We start from the raw sequence: 16294 nt of genomic DNA on the forward strand, positions 1-16294 counted from the left end.
GTTGCACTAATTGCTGCAAAGATGATTAGTGAACATATGTTTATAATATTCGTGGGTTAAATAAGCTACTGTTTCTTACATGTCCATAGCGAAAAAGCAACTTTAACACTTTATATGCAAAGGGTATGGACGGATTCTGTCATAGAATACAAATATATCACAATTGTTATAAGAAATATATAAAACAATAGTGTGTTTGTGTAAAGAGAGAGAGAGAGAGAAAGGGAGCTACTACTACATCATGACTCTGATCTGAATCTGCTGCAAACACACTTTACTTGTTTCCCGGCTGTCCCGTCATCGCAGGGAATGAGAATTGTACTGGGATCGCTGTTTTTGTGGTTGATCGTTCAGTGTGGTACAGTGTGCGCTTAGTAGTGTGTGTGTCTTTCTGTGTGTGATTGTTTGTGTGTATCAGGTGTGTTAGCGCTTAGCAGCTAACAGCCACAGTCTGACGAACTCACCCTCGGCACCACAGCAGTAATACCGTCAGTAACGTTACCCCCATCTTATTTCATATGCGTGCAAACCGAGGAAAACAATACTGTGGATTTCGTTAAAAGAAACAGCTTTATAAGGTAAGTCATTTACTTGAAAGTTTCCATCTTTTAATGAACGAGCAGCAACTATGCGGTTATATTAGCGTAGCTTTGGGTCTGAAGCTAAGAGGATACCTACGCTATACTGGGCTTTTCCATTAGTTTTACTTTATTAATGAAAAAGTTATTCGGTCACATTAACACGCGTGAAAGTGTTTAATCGTTTATCTGTTTAAAGGTCTCATAAGTTTACGTCGAGTAACTCAAAGCGCTCCTATTTGCTAGCTGGCTAAGCTAAATGCTAGTAGAGAGTTGATAAGCAGGCATATACGACAGATTTCTCTTTTGAAAGTTGTTGTTGGATTTGAATGAAATTTAAGTGACCTAAAAATCTAGTCTTTTGTTATCTAATTAGTTTAGGAATCTTATTTGATATTTTTAATTGAAGTACAGTGTGTAAAACGTGTATTAACTCAAAGATTTTTGACACATTTGTGTATTGCATACTGAATAGAGTCAGACTTTCAGCTTGCTGTTTTGGACCTTTAAACAACACACGAATGCTTAAATTGTGGTTTTCCTCGTAACTTAGAGCTGAGATGATGTCGCTGTGTCGTTTTTCCTCCAATGTTTATATTGCAACGCCCACTAAATTGGACAGAGTGCAACAGGATCAGCTTTTCTTCAGGCACTGCTTTACATGCATTATGCATTTACATTACATTTTAATGAATAAATAGCACCGGCTTGTCCTAAACCTGGTTTAGATTTATTCACTTGTGTAGGCTTGGCATTTAACTTTCTATGACCTGTATGTTTACACTGCTGAAAGTGAAGTGAACAGTGTAGACTTGCAGAGGACTTTGATCTGTTTGAGCAGTTGCTGATTTCTGAAGATAAGGTATGAAAAGTGCCCGGCCCTTAACGTACCTTGAATAGATATCTTTGGTGTGTTATTAAATGTCTCTAGCTTGAGTGGGTTTTATATGGTGATAAAGTTTCTTTATCAATGGCAACAATGTGGACCTAGGTCAAAGGCCTAGACAGATTAACACCCTGTTTACACCGGGCGACACGACAAAAGATATTAGAAACACATAACAACCCATTATAATTTTACATTTTGTCCACACTGGATGCGGTGCGTCGTGCCTGTTGCGACCGGTGTAGACATGGTGTAAGTAAATTAGGCTTGTGTGTTATGGATGTCCAGTAAACATTGTGGTTGCCCTCAAGATCGTATTTAACTCCAAAACTGAACAAATCATTGTTTGTTGTTTCGTTGTAAACCTTGATGACACATCAGTGTTGTCATGGAAGCACAGACTGTTTGATAAACTTGCTCATGAAATATAACCATATTTACTTTGCTGTTTAAGACCGGAAAAGTTTGGATATCCCTTCCTTTCCAAATGTTTAGAAGGAAGTGTTTGGTGCTCTTGAGCTCATAATAAACACAAGACATAGTATTTTGTTCATAGTAGATTCACATTTTTGCCATCTTTTGTTTCTCACTGACCCAGCTGAACTATTCCAATGGATATTTCATAACTAGAAATCTTGCTTGTGTTTTTCAATTATTAATTTAATTAATTTAATTTAATTTAGTCATTTGGCAGACGCTTTTATCCACTTATTACAGGGACAATCCCCCTGGAGCAACATGGAGTAAAGTGTCTTGCTCAAGGACACACTGGTGGTGGCTGCTGGGATCGAACCAGCAACATTTGATTTACCAGTTCAGTGGTTTAACCTGCTAGACCACCATCTCACAATTATGTAGAATTTATTATTAAGATGTTGGTTGTGCTCTTTGTTTCCTAATGAATTTGTCGGGATGTGATGCCACAATGCACTGTAAGTCTTCAAGTCATCGGATAGCATGTTTTGAATACAGGAAAATTCGTTCTGCTTCGTAAACCAATTTGCACAAGGTCAGTTAACATTTGGCCTGTTTTGCTCAAATGTTTGACCCCCACCGACTCCCACACAGTGTTTTTGTGTGCCATCTGCACTAGTGTGTCATTCCGTGTTCTTAACATTAAATAGAAAGGACCACAGAATGTAATGGAACAGTTCACCCCAAAATTAAATGTTTATATATTGATATTTTCCATGCATCGATCAACAGTACACATTGACCCCTTCTCAAAGTACCACAGAAGTCCCAACTTCTATGTCTCACTTTAGGAGTATTACGGATTTGAAACATATGGTTGAGCAAATTTATTTAAAAGCAAGAATTGAATCTTTTTTTAAAGCAGAAGTTGTTTTGATGGAAAGATGATGCAAGCTGACTCTAGTTGAGGAATAATATGTTGCATCTGAAGGGCGGTTGGGTGGAGGCTGGATTTTGGCTTTGGCTGTGTGTGTGTGTGTGTATTTAAAGGTGGGACGTTGCATCACTGGAGAGTCTGTTGAGGACACAAAAGCAGCGTTGTGCGTTGGTCATGTGATGCCTGTTCGGAAAGCTCAGACCATGTGATCCTGCCTCACAGAATGCTGAGTCGAACTTACAGACGCTGCCTTACTCTTTAGACATGAGCAGGGACTAAACTTATTCTTAGAAGAGAAATAGCTGCTAAACATAGGAAGAAAGAAAAAAAACAGAAAGCGAAACAATTTAGGTTGTGTCAGTCAGCCTCTTTATGATTTCTACTTTAGCCATTATTTCCCTGATGATGTTTTTTGGCAAAGCGACTGGATTCTGTGGAGTCAGGTTGTTGGAATGTGGAGATCTTGGAAGAAAAGGAAGCCATGGTTGAAGTGGACTGGATACCTTTTTTAAGGAAATGTCTTGGGAGTGTTTCCTGGAAATCGGTATGGATCTTGGAGGGGGAACGCTGTGGGATTTTTACAGCTGCACCAGGAACAAAAGGTTGGAAACGGATGAATAACTAGATTTTTCCTGATAACATCTGATATCGCAACTTGTGTGGATCAACTCAATGCCCTCAGGGAACAGTATACCCACAAGATCACAATTTAGTGTTGTGTGCTAAAACAGTTGAACTTGCAAAAGGGAATATCTACATCTAGTTTTGTTGCATGATATTTGCTAAATTAATGTATTTGTGTTTGGCTAAGAACTTTAAGCACATTTTGGGATGGCTGCTATGTGGAAATACTTGTCATTTTGTCATTTGCAGATAACATGATCCAGACACATCTGTGAGGAAGTGTGCATGTCACATTTAGCTGTCACACCCCTTCGTCCCTTCACAGACCTTGTGACGTTGTTTCTATGGTAGTAGGGCAGGGCACTTTAAAGGAGTAGTTCACTTCAAAATTTGACCCCATGAACTTGCCATTTACGGATAAAAATTACTATGGAGAGTGAATGGGGGCAAATTCTAAAGTGAACTGCTTGACATTTGTCCGGGACATGTGAATGTTTGGTATGGGCAAGTGAGAGAGAATTTTACTTGCTCATCCTGACAAGCAACTTGAATTTTTTTTATGTTTGAGAGCATTAACAGTTCACCACTGAATTGCATTGCTCCGTCACTTTAGCAATCTGAAGCAGTAAAGTTACTTAATAATTTAGCTGCTAGGGTGTCACACTCACTCCGATTGTCTCTCGTCCTTTCTCTCTGTAATGAAAGTGTAATGAGAAAACCTCACAATTTGGGAGTGGCCTGTTGCTTTAATTGTGTCAGCGCTTAACATGCCACAAACCAAAGCATGTTGGTTGTTGCCATGGCATCAATGTTCCACCGACAGGCTTCCTGTTTTGGTGTTCTGTTCCTTAGCAAGACTGAGTTTCCTGTTTGACCCAGACAAGCAGACAAGAGAGAGGGAGAGTAGGTTAAAAAGCCTAGAATCTGCTTGTAACATTTAGTAATGTTTGTTTACAATATGTTGTGTGAACTGTATCTTGGCTTTGACAATACAATAATTTTATTCACAAAAAGCAATTCATTATACAATTATTTATTATTTAAATGTATTTTAATATTTTTTTGTTCTCTGTCTGCAGTTCTGGAGGTTGCCATTGGTGTCAGTAGAGAGCTGGGTATGAGTCATGACGTCTGTTGTGCTCGTAGACAGTGGAGGAGCAGTGGTGGAGTATGTCACTGCAGTGGACGACCATTTACCGGTAAGACTTTTTCCTCTACAAGGTCCAGTTCCTGCACATTTGTCCTTTATGTGCAGTTGGCGCATGTCTTTGGCACTGACGGCGCGCCCACAAACTATTTACAGACATTTGATGCATGTTGCATGAATCATGGTTCCCAAGTTTTTGTCAGTTAAAAAAGTAACGTTAACATGACACCAAACTGCCACAATTTGCACCTCATAGGAAGAAGCATAAAACTCCCAACATTTTTTAAAGATTTTTAAAGATGGTTTCAACAGATCCAAATCCAGTGACCAGATCTTTAAAACATGTTGGGAGTTTTAGGGTGCCTGAGGAACTGAGATATTCCTGAGGAAACTTAATATGTAACTAACCGTCTTCTGTATCAGAATTGGCCAGAATGGCTATGCAAGACTAAACTGCAGTCTTAGACTTCCAAAGTGTTTTACTTACTATTTGTAGAAATAGAAATAGTCCATAAAAATTCTCTCATAATTTACTCTTGTGCCATTACAGATACTTATGACTTTATTACTTCAACTAAACACAACCAAGTTTTTTAAATTACATGTATAGGTACCAAAATTTTGAAAAGGTTTTAAAATATAATTTTCTTAAACACTTGTTACCTATTATATATCAAATTATCAGCATTTTTTTTAGTTTTTTTTTGTATTGGAATAGGCTAATTGCAACTACAATGGAGTATTTAATTGCATATCATGTTTTTTAGGAAGTTTTCACGTATCACATTTTTCTTTAATATCATACAGCCCTCTGTACCCCACACATTTTTGTGAATTTTTACTTTCCCTTCAGTCGAAAGGAAATTTTGTTTTTTAGGGTTTTCAATGAGAAATGCTTATTTAGTCAAAGCTGATGTGTGTCGCAGTTGCGCTTCGTGTGACTGAGTTTGAATCTTGACTTGTGGTCCGATCTATCCCCCCCTTGTCTCTCCCACTGTTACTGAATTAAGTTAAAAACCTGCCAAAAATAAATCAGAAACGCCAATTTAGAAATTGTTCTTAAACTATTTGACACAGTCTCTGTTTCTCTTTCAGGAGGAAGGAGTGTGTGAGATGGAGGGGGAAATGGAAGGAGAAGTGGAAGGGGAAGCGGAGTATCCTGCAGTGATCGTGGAACAGGTTCCCAGCGCTCGGATGGAGCAGGGCTTCGCTGCTCAGGTCCTGGTGTATGATGATGAGACCTACCTGATGCAGGGTGTAGCCGAGGAGCAGGAGGTGGAGACTGAAGTCATGGAGACAGAAGTTATGGAGACAGGTAAGAATCACACCGTTCAAACTACTCATCATAGGTCATTTTTGTCATTTAAATGACCCTCATGTTGTTCGATACCTATTTTCTTTGTTAGGAGATTATTTTTAATGTTATGTTAAATTGAATCAAAACAATGACTGCACTTTGTCATTCTCTTTAATACTTGAAACCTAATAGTACCCTAACAATGTCAGCAAGAAGCAATAGCGTTTTTCACATAGAAATGCTGGTAAATTACTGGTAAATTCATTCAGGTAAATTTATTGTAAATACAGAAATGTGCTGTTCACGCAAGCAATGGAAAATGGCAGCGTTCACACAGTTGTCTCAAAATACCAGTAATATGATGTCATCAAGCGGAAGTTTCCTAATAGCTGCAATACAACCAGAGTTATGTTTGAAAATATGGTGGGGGTGTGATTTTTGTTTTTACCGAACTCAGCTAAATCTTATATATACACTGTGAGAGTTCATTTGATCCTTTTTAACAATGGGGATGTTGCTGTGAACGAACTTGTTGTTGATGTTTGGGTCATATACTTGCTCTTTACCCAAGCACACTGTGCCGTGCTGCTCGCGTGCGGGGTAGACAGTGTACGGTCACTTTATGTATTTACGGCAATAAAGATCTGTGCATGCGTGATAGGCATGTCAAGACGAAGGGGGCAAACTAACAAGAGATGAGAGAACTGCTCCGCCGGCTTCTGTTTCTGTGACCAAAGTTGGATACCTGTTATGTTTTGTCTCTTGAATCTGCATGTATGCTGATGACTGTGACGATGCACAAGCAGCCTTATTAAACTCGGAGGAACTATTACAGCTTTTGGTTGGTGTCAGTCCTTTTCTCTGGTAATTTTACTTCTTTCTTTACTTCTTTCTTTACACATCCCAACTTTGCGGTACAACAGGTAGATAGAAAACTTTCAAACTGACCTGAACTATATGAGGACAAATGCAGAAGCAAGAAAACAGTAATGTTCCTACATACAGATACACAGAAAGTGGACGAGTGACGTGGGCAGTTTGGCGAATACACGAGAAAGTGTTTGGCACTGTTTTGATCAACTTCGGTGCAGAAATAATGGAGTGTTATGATTGGGCCAAAGCAGTCCACGCTTTATGCGTTGTACGTGCTCTTAACGTTAATCTTCGTTCACACATCCCCACTTACTGGAATCTGCCGGTAACGTTACTAATTCTGTTACTGGAAAATTAGAAAAAACGCTTTACCGTAAAGGTCCTGTTCACACATGATCTGTTTGCAATTTTCTTGCAATTAAACAGTAAAGACTGTATGTGTGAAAGGGACTATTGTGAGGCTAGCTGATCATTTTAAAAGTAATGAATTTGGTTTTGGTGAAAAAAAAAAACATTTTAATGATAGAGAAGTTTTCTATATTGATTGACCTACTTATACCATACATACACCCACTGAGGGACTTTTGTGATGGGTAAATGAAGAATTGATAAACAAATATAAACACACACAAAATGAATAGACTTAAAAAGACCTGACAAGTTTGAAAGAAATATCCCAGCTTTGAAACGCATGTCAGTGATGTTCTCATGCCCACTTTTGTTGTTTTTGCCGCCATTCAGACAGAAAACCCTTCTTCACAGAACCAAGACTTGTATCAGTAAATGTAGCAGTGCTGGTTATTTTGCATATCCATACCCATATTATCCATAAACAGTAAAAAGTTTTTTAAGTTAAATGCAGAAAACTTAGAAATCAACAGTCCATGTCCATGCATTATAACTTTTCTGTCTTGTGTGTAGTCGGATGTTACCTGCAGAATTATTTTCTTAGTTCTCTGTGTAAATGTAACAGAAATGTACGGTCAGCATTAGTTAATGGTGTTTTGTAAACTCGCTCTGACTGCGCTTCAACATGTTTATTTTTGTATTCTGGCAGTATTTAGTCTTGGCAGTGAGATTTTTGTGAAGCCAAAATAATAATTAACTGTATATCATTATCCCTTATTTTAGAAGAATATAAATCAACACTTCCGTAGGGTGTGAGTGCGTGAGTGAATGAGTGAGTGTGTGTGCCCTGCGATGGGTTGGCACTCCATCCAGGGTGTATCCTGCCTTGATGCCCAAAGACTCCTGAGATAGGCGCAGGCCCCCCGTGACCCGAGGTAGTTCGGATAAGCGGTAGAAAATGGATGGATGGATAAATCAACACTAGTCAAGTGAAGTAGTTTTGGGGTACTCTATGCAGAGTATTATGTATAGCACATTGACAAAAAAGGAACCTTCTATTGCTATAATGTGATCCATGTGTGTTGTTATGCTTATTAAATAATTCACAAAACGATCAAATGATCGTGATTACATATCTGGCGACGACTATATTGTCTAATCTAGATATGTAATGGATACTCTAATGGAGAGATTTGGAAATTGCTGTTTGGTGGTAAATCGCCACTGCCCTCTTGCGGACATTTCATCAAATGTATTACAAAACGGATCATTAGACAGCTTATAATTATTGTTTTAACAAATTATTCGTTCAGAGGAATTTAAGATGATTTGATCACAATTAAAGGAGCTTAGAAATGGAACAGGAGTATGTTTATGTAATTGAATAGGCAACATCTAAATTAAATTAAATTCCATAATCTCAAACACACAAAGACTAAAGGAAAATGACAAATGTTAATCGCTCAGTCTAGTCATATGTGCGACTGTCCATACATTAGCTGATGAATTGCTGAATGTTTGTTTTACTAAGTATATGTAGCACAAGTGTGCGCAGTTTTTAATCGCCCTATATTGTATATAGTATGCTAATAATATTAAAGTGGAGAAAAAACAGAAGCGACTTTGACACGAACCCACCGGTTGAGTGAATTCTCTCTCCACTGTTGACGTAAATTAAACGTAAACGCCGAGAGCGCGGAGGATTTCCTGTGTATGCCGCGGAAGGATCTGTGCGTGCTGCTGAATTTGTGGAGATTTCCTGTGGAGGCGGAGTGATATTCGAGTCGTGCGTCTCTATACGCTTTCAATGCGAGTCAATGTGAATCTGCACCTCTGGACGAAACATGGCGACGTCGCTGCATGAGGGACCCGCTAACCAGCTCGATTTGCTTATACGAGCAGGTAAAAACAAAAAAGCGCTTTTTAAACCTTGTCGTCGTGGGATTGTTTGAGGTGCTGAGGAGCGGCGCTCGAGCCGTAGCGCTGATATCCGTTAAGTTGTGCTAGAAAGTAATGGAGGGCATTTCAGGAAGTGATCACCTTGGTTGGCAACCTGCATGGCGTTGCCTGCTTTTCTTATCCGCTCGCTTTAGAAAGTTGAAAAGTGGTGTGAATGTAAGTTACGCAGGTTGTGTTTTGTGTGCTCGCTGTGCACAGTGTTGAGTTTGCACGGCGCGCGAGGGGTTTAAAATGCGGAGTGTGTTTAAATAACGGGTTTCTCTGGAGGTGGTGCGCTGCTCTGAAACCAGGAAGTGGGAGAGATGTTGTCTTTCCTACGTCTTTGCCACGCTGTCTGGAGTCGGAAGGACATTGAGTTTTATTTCTTAACTGATAATACGGCTTTCTAAATCTTCATATTATTTTACCCTTCCGTAAATTGAGTTCCCAATAAAATTGTACTCGAGAGCTTTATTTTCTGATTGTTTGATGTTAACTCCTCGTGCTCTAAAGAAATGTGATACACGTTAGACAAAATGCACGCAAAGCAACAAGCGTGTTGTACATTTAAAACTGTAATTTGATTTATTTGCGGTATTAAGCTGTATGGTGAAATCATTGTTTGTGTAATTGTATGCACGTTGATTTATTCTAGCAGATGTCCCGTTATCTAAGCGTGGTAGCTGTTTTTTTGCATTCACGTGGCGTGCTTTCATCGCTAAAGTCACAACACCTAAGAACAACATTCACTCTAATTTATTTTCTTTAAACGCGTCTTTGTTCTTTATCACATTAGGCAGGTGGTGTTGTAAAGGTTTCGAATGGGTATTTTGAGTTTTTCAAGTGAATGTTAAGATTTCATGGCGGAAGCATTGTTATTCCGCTGGCCTGTCTAAACTTTGAATGACAGCACTCGTCGTCCAATAGGATTCGCGCTCTGTTCGAAATCTTACACGGGACCAATCGTCTTGTCTTTTTCTTGGGGCGTTTGTTAGAGCGGCGTCCAATCAGAGTCGGGGCGGGTGTTGAGTGGCAGGAAACTCTGAGAGCGTCTTCAGAAAGAACTGGAGGGAAAGCTCTGACGACTGTAAACACGGAAGTGAAGAGGGACTGCACTACTTTCCTCTGGACCGCTATTTTATTAGCGGTAAAATAGTGCCACAATACTAAATCTTTAGCTTGGGGTTATTCAATTTATACGTTGAGTACGTACGCAATCGGCGTATTTGTTTAATGCTTTAATTTCGAATTTAATAGATCGTTATTTGTGTTTTGCTTATTTTAAAGAGTTAAGCATTGTTTATGACGTAACGTTTCACATGTTAGATCTGGTATTTCAGAATGAATATGCTTAATTGCCTCAGAATTGTATTTTATTTATTTTGTGTGAATCTAGTTTAAATGAATATCTTATAGTCAAAAAACAAATGTCTTCAGAGGAGTAACATTTATTCCATTCTTGAAGCTATACATCAACTCTCTCTTTTTCTCTTAGAATTACAGAGAAGCAAAATACAACTTCAATATTTATTTCATAATAGCTTAATTTGTACATTGTCTCCAGGGCTGATTTGTTTCAAGAAGCAAGTGAATGCTGGGTCACCTATTTTAAAGGACACCGTGTGTGTGTGGTTACGACTGGCACGGTCTAAAGATAGCCCCTGTGTGTGGCAACAGACACACATACCCAAACATGGATAGGGTCGGGTTGTAATGAGAGTTCAGCGAAGGCTCGGATAGACTTGCACAGGTGTTGGCGGCCATGGACGTCAACGTCAAACAGTCAGGGCTGCAGGTTCTGCCTATGTATGCCTGATTTCACAGGTCTCGGATCAGCTTCTCCACACCTGTTGCTAACTCAGACCCACAAGGAAGTGACTTGTCATTTAGCAGATGCTTTCATCCAAACTGTTTTAGTGTACGCTTATTGGGCTGAGTTGACTTGTTACAGGTACAGTCCTCCTGGCCTGGATTTCTGTGGAATGTACTTGCAAAATGTGTAGCCTAAAAACATGTCTCTTGGGATATAAGCATCTGCCAAATGCATAAATGTAAATCTGCCACTGGCTGTTAAATCGTTTGATTGTTAATACAATATGTTGCTTCATTAATGTGTCTTTGTTAGAACGTGAGCTTCTTAATCAATTTCCTATGTAAGTGCAAAGTCGTAAGGCGACATCATCATAAGTGTTGTCCTTTACTCTTTCAAAACGAACTGATCAGGACGTTTTGATCTCCATGATATCATTTTGACTGACAGCTTTAGCTGAAGCAGTTTTTTCTTGCCAAAACATGTTACTTTGGGATTCAACCTAGTGGGATTGGATCATGGTTTTGGGAAGTCCAAAATGTGCAGGTTTTTCACCCAAATGGCACCCTCTGTTGGCCATTCAGTGTATTTACCATTGCATTAAAAACAGCAACCTGTAGATACCAAGCACTGTATTATATATCAAAAACGCTAAGATATCACAATTTAAAGGTACTTAAAAAGTATGGTTAGAACGTTAAACAGGACAGACTTGAATTGAGTATTGAATGAAGTTAAGTTGTATATGTTGCATAGATTACATTAAAGTTGATGTTAACAAATAATGCTGTAGAAGGTGTATAAAACAATCCTGTAGAAGGCGTTTACAACAATCCTGTCTGATACTATGCACACACAATACATACAGTTTTTAAGAATATTAACCAACTTGTGTGTTTTTCCTCTATGGCAGTGGAAGCATCGGTTCATGGCTCAACTGTTTATTGCTCTGATAAAACCATTGAGGCCGCAGAAGCTCTTCTGCACATGGATTCTCCTTCCAGCTTACGTGGAGACAGGAGCCCAGGTAAAAAATGTGCCCCATCACATAACACACTGTACATACCTATACATCTTGATTCTTTACTAAGATTCTTTGTCTTTCTGGTGTGTAGAAGTTTTTGTGCCCCCGTGTGTTAACACTTCTGAGTTCCTGCACGCTGCCATGCGGCCCGATGTGCTGACCGAGACTGTGGTGGAGGTCAGTACAGAAGACTCTGAGCCCATGGAGATGGTTACTGTTATACAGGAACCAGAAGTGCTGGAGATGGAACCCACTAAGAGAAGAAAATGTGAGTCTGCAAGAACATTACAGTTGTAGGCATTGAAAGTTCAGGAGTGAAAAAAAATATGGGGCCGCAATTTTTGTTGACATTTATATATAAACACATCCTATGAGCAACAAGACAAAACATGAAAAGTGAAATGGGGCCGGTTCTAAACGGTTGTTGTTATTTATTTTAGCTGGGCGCAGACCTAAACCCCATCACATTTCAAATGGATCTCCGGATCTGGGCATCAAAAAGAAGTCTAGAGAAGGAAAAGGTTTGTATTTGAGGAAATAAGAGAATATATGCACTGAAAATTGAGATATTTACTTACAGAGCCGAAAATGTTTTTTTTTGTCATATTTTACTCACCCTGTTGTCATTTTAAACCTGTGACTTTCTTTCTTCTGAAGGACACAAAAGAAGATATTTTGAAAAATGTTGGTGGCCAAAAACCGTTTGTCCCATTGACTTCTAAGGTGTGGACACAAAACCAATGCAAGTCAATGGGGACCAGTGCTTTTCCTGTTACCAACATTTTTCAACAGATCTTCTTTTGTGTTCTGCAGAAGCAAGTAAGTCATACAGGTTGTAAATGACAACAGGCTGAGTAAATGATGATAGAAATTTCATTTTGAATGTGTTCTATTCCTTTAAAGGGGTTAAACCTCAACATGCATCGTTTGCAAAACCTGCAGATTAATTCTGAAAAAACTCTGTGTGAATGACGTAGATGCTAGTGGCTGTGTATGGAAGTCTCTTGTGTTCAATTATTGTTTAAGGAATTTAAAGTAGGCCTATAGTATAAACTACTCAAGGGCCATTTGTAAATGCCATCTTATTTGACATTTGCATAAGATATTTGCACTAACCATCAACCTATTTTATGAAATATTGTTTAGGTGACTGTTAAACTAATAAACATTTGAACTGATATTTCCAAATTTGGCAAACGGAATTGGGAAGTTATAATAGTTTGATTTGGTTTGCGAAGTGAAAAAAATCATTCTTTGGTAGACAGTTTCCTGTTTTGATCATGTAACATTTACTTCGTAACATTAAAGCCTATTTTTGGAGGGGTTGGGCGAGGGCGCATGCACGTGCGCTCTTCCTTCTTTTTTGTCCTTGGCTGATCACATGCCTGATTTTGCTTAATTGTCAATAGCTATTAGTTGCCTATTATTGCTAAGATTTTTCTCTACTGGTGCCATTTTCTTACAGGAAGCACATACCTTTGGGAGTTTCTTTTAGACCTTCTGCAGGATAAGAACACCTGTCCCAAATACATCAAGTGGACCCAGAGAGAGAAAGGCATCTTTAAACTGGTGGACTCTAAAGCGGTGTCAAAGCTGTGGGGCAAACACAAGAATAAACCTGATATGAATTATGAAACCATGGGCAGAGCACTCAGGTAAAAGATTTGTGTGAACGAGTACTTGATTTCATTAGTTTTTTTGCATGGCTTGAATGCCACATTGAGGAATTAGTGTCCAGGACAGCACATGTTTTTATATTTGTCTTTCCTTGTATGTTAATTTTGTGTCGTTCTCTCATAGGTATTACTATCAGAGAGGTATCTTGGCTAAAGTAGAAGGTCAGAGGTTGGTGTACCAGTTTAAGGAAATGCCTAAAGACATTGTCGTCATAGATGACGATAAGTGTGACCCCGGTGATGACATAAGCGAAGAGAAAACTTATGAGCGTGTACCTCCTTCGTCTGACACACTGTTGAATGCTGAATTCTCCAAAACACCTTCTATCTTAAGAGGGGGTGGTAGGACTCTGCTTCACCCAGGCTCTCCAAAAGCCAAAGGTGCACTGGCGGCAACTCCCTTTCAGCGCATAGTAACAGTCTCCACGGCGGCCGATGTATTACAGCACTCCCATGCAACCATCGTTTCCAATACCAGTGCACCCAGGTAACCAAAGTTGAATTTAAAAGTGGTGCGTGTTAGATCAGATAAATGGTTTTGAATAGCAATGTCTAATAATATATCTTGTGTCCAGGACTGTACGGGTTGCTATGCAAGTGCCGGTTGTCATGACAAATTCTTTGGGTCAGAAAATCTCCACCATGGCCGTGCAATCAGCAAATCCATCGATCTTCACCACGGCGCCAACCAATGCCGGCACAGGGACCGGCGGGAACGCACCCAAAGTCTTGTTCCAGACCATACCGACGATGATGCCCGCTACGGCGGAAAATGGTGACAAGATAACAGTCCAGCTCGCAAAGATAATCACCATACCTGCCTCCCAGCTAACACAGTGCCAGCTTCAAACCAAACCTGGTACCCCTACGGGCATCAATCTGATGGGCACCCCCCTCGCCGTCCGAGCCCTCACACCTGTGTCTATGGCGCCAGGGACGCAGGTGGTCAGACTGGCAGTGCCTGCTCAGCGGACTCAAGCTCAGACGCAGGTCCCCATTTCAATTCAGACCCAAGCTCAACTCCCAATCTCCGTTCAGACAGTGTCTAGTCCGATCTCAATCCAGAGCCCCACACAAGTAACGGTTCCTGCTTCAATTTCTGTGCAGAATCCAATGTCAGTCCCTGTACAGATCCAGATTCAACAGAGCCAGCTTTCTCCGAGAGCAAAGAGCGCCGCACCGAACTCCGAGTCTAAAGCAGACAGCACTTCGGGAGAACGGGTGATCGTGGTCCAGACAAGACCTGAGCAGGACAATACCACACAGGAAATAGTGGAAGTGGTGGTAGAAGGTGCAAAACCACAGTCTGAAACAGCCGAGAGCTGAGGAGCAAAGCCTTTTTTTTCCGTCATGAATGATAATAAATGAATAGACACATTTACCCCAGTTACTATTCAATCACACGCTGGGTGTTTTTTTCCATATGTACCACATACCAAATTATCTGGAGATTACTGTTGACTTGTACAGATTTTGTACAGAGTTCAAGTGTGTTTTCATTGTATAAAAAAATTACCAGACGAAAAAAACGCAACAAGCATTGTGACTCACACCGCAGTTCACCCATCATGTGGATCAAATCTACATGCACGTCAAAGGTTTATTGGATGTCTGTCATTTCAATTATGAATTTGTGTAGGGACCAGTGTAAAGATCACTACAGTTCTCCAACTTTTTTATTTTGACTTAAACTTAGACACTAACAACTTAACAGAACACTAATGAGTGAGTAGTCGAATAGTGAAGTTGAAATGTGAATGAGCGAGTGTAAATCTGACTTTTTATAACTTGTATAAAAAGTTTTTTCTTTTACACTCGAATTGCAACGCAAAACCAGCAGTTTCTTTTGACGATCACTGTGAGCACGCGCTTGTGCCCGTGTGCTACCATTTCACAGGAACTTTGAGGAGATTCTCCCTCCACTTCTAATAACGGGAGAAATTAAGGACTTTGTATATATGAATTATACAGTTTACTGAATTTATAAACAGTGCAGCCTTAGAACAGTTAAATTTTTCTGATTTTGTTGTAAGTCACACTTATTAGGCTTTTGTTGTGTTAATCTCTCTTTTTTTCGACACATTGTACCAAGCACAGTATTACTGGCAAACAAACTGCAAGGCATTCTTGTAGTCCATTTTCGAAGCTCTTGGAGTAAAACAGTCTGTAACATTTGAGTCTTTCATGTGATCTAGTCCAATTTCAAGAGACTTGACAGCTGAAATGATGGCGATTTGTTGTCAATGAAGTACAGAATGAGGTCAATAGGCAGCATGCATCCAAATGTTTCTTGCGCCTTTTCTTTTGCAATTTGCTTTTTATTCGTTCTGAAAGAGAGAACGAGATGTTTGTGTTCAGAATAATCTAGTTTGTATATTCAACATTTGAAGTATATTCTATTTTGTTGTACTCTTGTTCCAAAGTGTACTCAAGTAGATTTTACTCGAATATAAAAAAAAAACTTCATGAATTTTGAGCCCTGGTGGTTTTTCTTATGATACGTTTCCGTGCTGTTGCATTCCCACTAAAAATAAACAGAAGGCCAAACATTTCCGTCTCTATATAAATAAATAATTAAAATCTATCAGCAATCATAATGTGGGTTAGATCTGGGCCCCAGTTGTATAAGAAACAAGATATAGTTTATTATTTACGTGTACTATTAATTAAAAAGTCTAGATACTTTAACATTGTCTGTTGCTTTAAAATTCAAAACGAAACACATTTACTTTCATGAATTAT

General features: G+C 39.4%; 1 protein-coding gene across 3 annotated transcripts; it reads left to right on the forward strand.

Annotated features, from left to right (window-relative positions):
• The first annotated feature begins 237 nt into the window (after positions 1–237).
• On the forward strand, positions 238–16022 carry elf2b (E74-like factor 2b (ets domain transcription factor)). Of its 3 annotated transcripts, none has more exons than XM_056735015.1 (9): positions 238–578; positions 4519–4638; positions 5682–5901; positions 11766–11879; positions 11968–12144; positions 12317–12397; positions 13342–13531; positions 13677–14039; positions 14128–16022. In XM_056735015.1, exons 2-9 carry the CDS (start codon positions 4564–4566, stop codon positions 14876–14878), a joined length of 1971 nt encoding a protein of 656 aa, XP_056590993.1. In that variant the 5' UTR covers positions 238–578; positions 4519–4563; the 3' UTR covers positions 14879–16022. The 3 variants fall into 3 exon arrangements, with proteins under 3 accessions (XP_056590993.1, XP_056591000.1, XP_056591009.1); XM_056735022.1 differs by lacking the exon at positions 238–578 and adding an exon at positions 3021–3417; XM_056735031.1 differs by lacking the exons at positions 238–578; positions 4519–4638; positions 5682–5901 and adding an exon at positions 8880–9006.
• Positions 16023–16294: the final 272 nt, after the last annotated feature.

This window comes from Triplophysa dalaica, chromosome 2 (assembly GCF_015846415.1).
Source record: "Triplophysa dalaica isolate WHDGS20190420 chromosome 2, ASM1584641v1, whole genome shotgun sequence".
In the NCBI taxonomy this organism is placed as follows: Eukaryota; Metazoa; Chordata; class Actinopteri; order Cypriniformes; family Nemacheilidae; genus Triplophysa; species Triplophysa dalaica.

Bases quoted from the DNA above. Each gene is read 5' to 3' on its own strand.
- elf2b (XM_056735015.1), top strand. From the start codon at position 4,564: ATGACGTCTGTTGTGCTCGTAGACAGTGGAGGAGCAGTGGTGGAGTAT. The intron at 5,902-11,765 runs GTAAGAATCACA...CCTCTATGGCAG, and splicing joins GACAGAAGTTATGGAGACAG to TGGAAGCATCGGTTCATGGC. The intron at 11,880-11,967 runs GTAAAAAATGTG...TCTGGTGTGTAG, and splicing joins ACGTGGAGACAGGAGCCCAG to AAGTTTTTGTGCCCCCGTGT.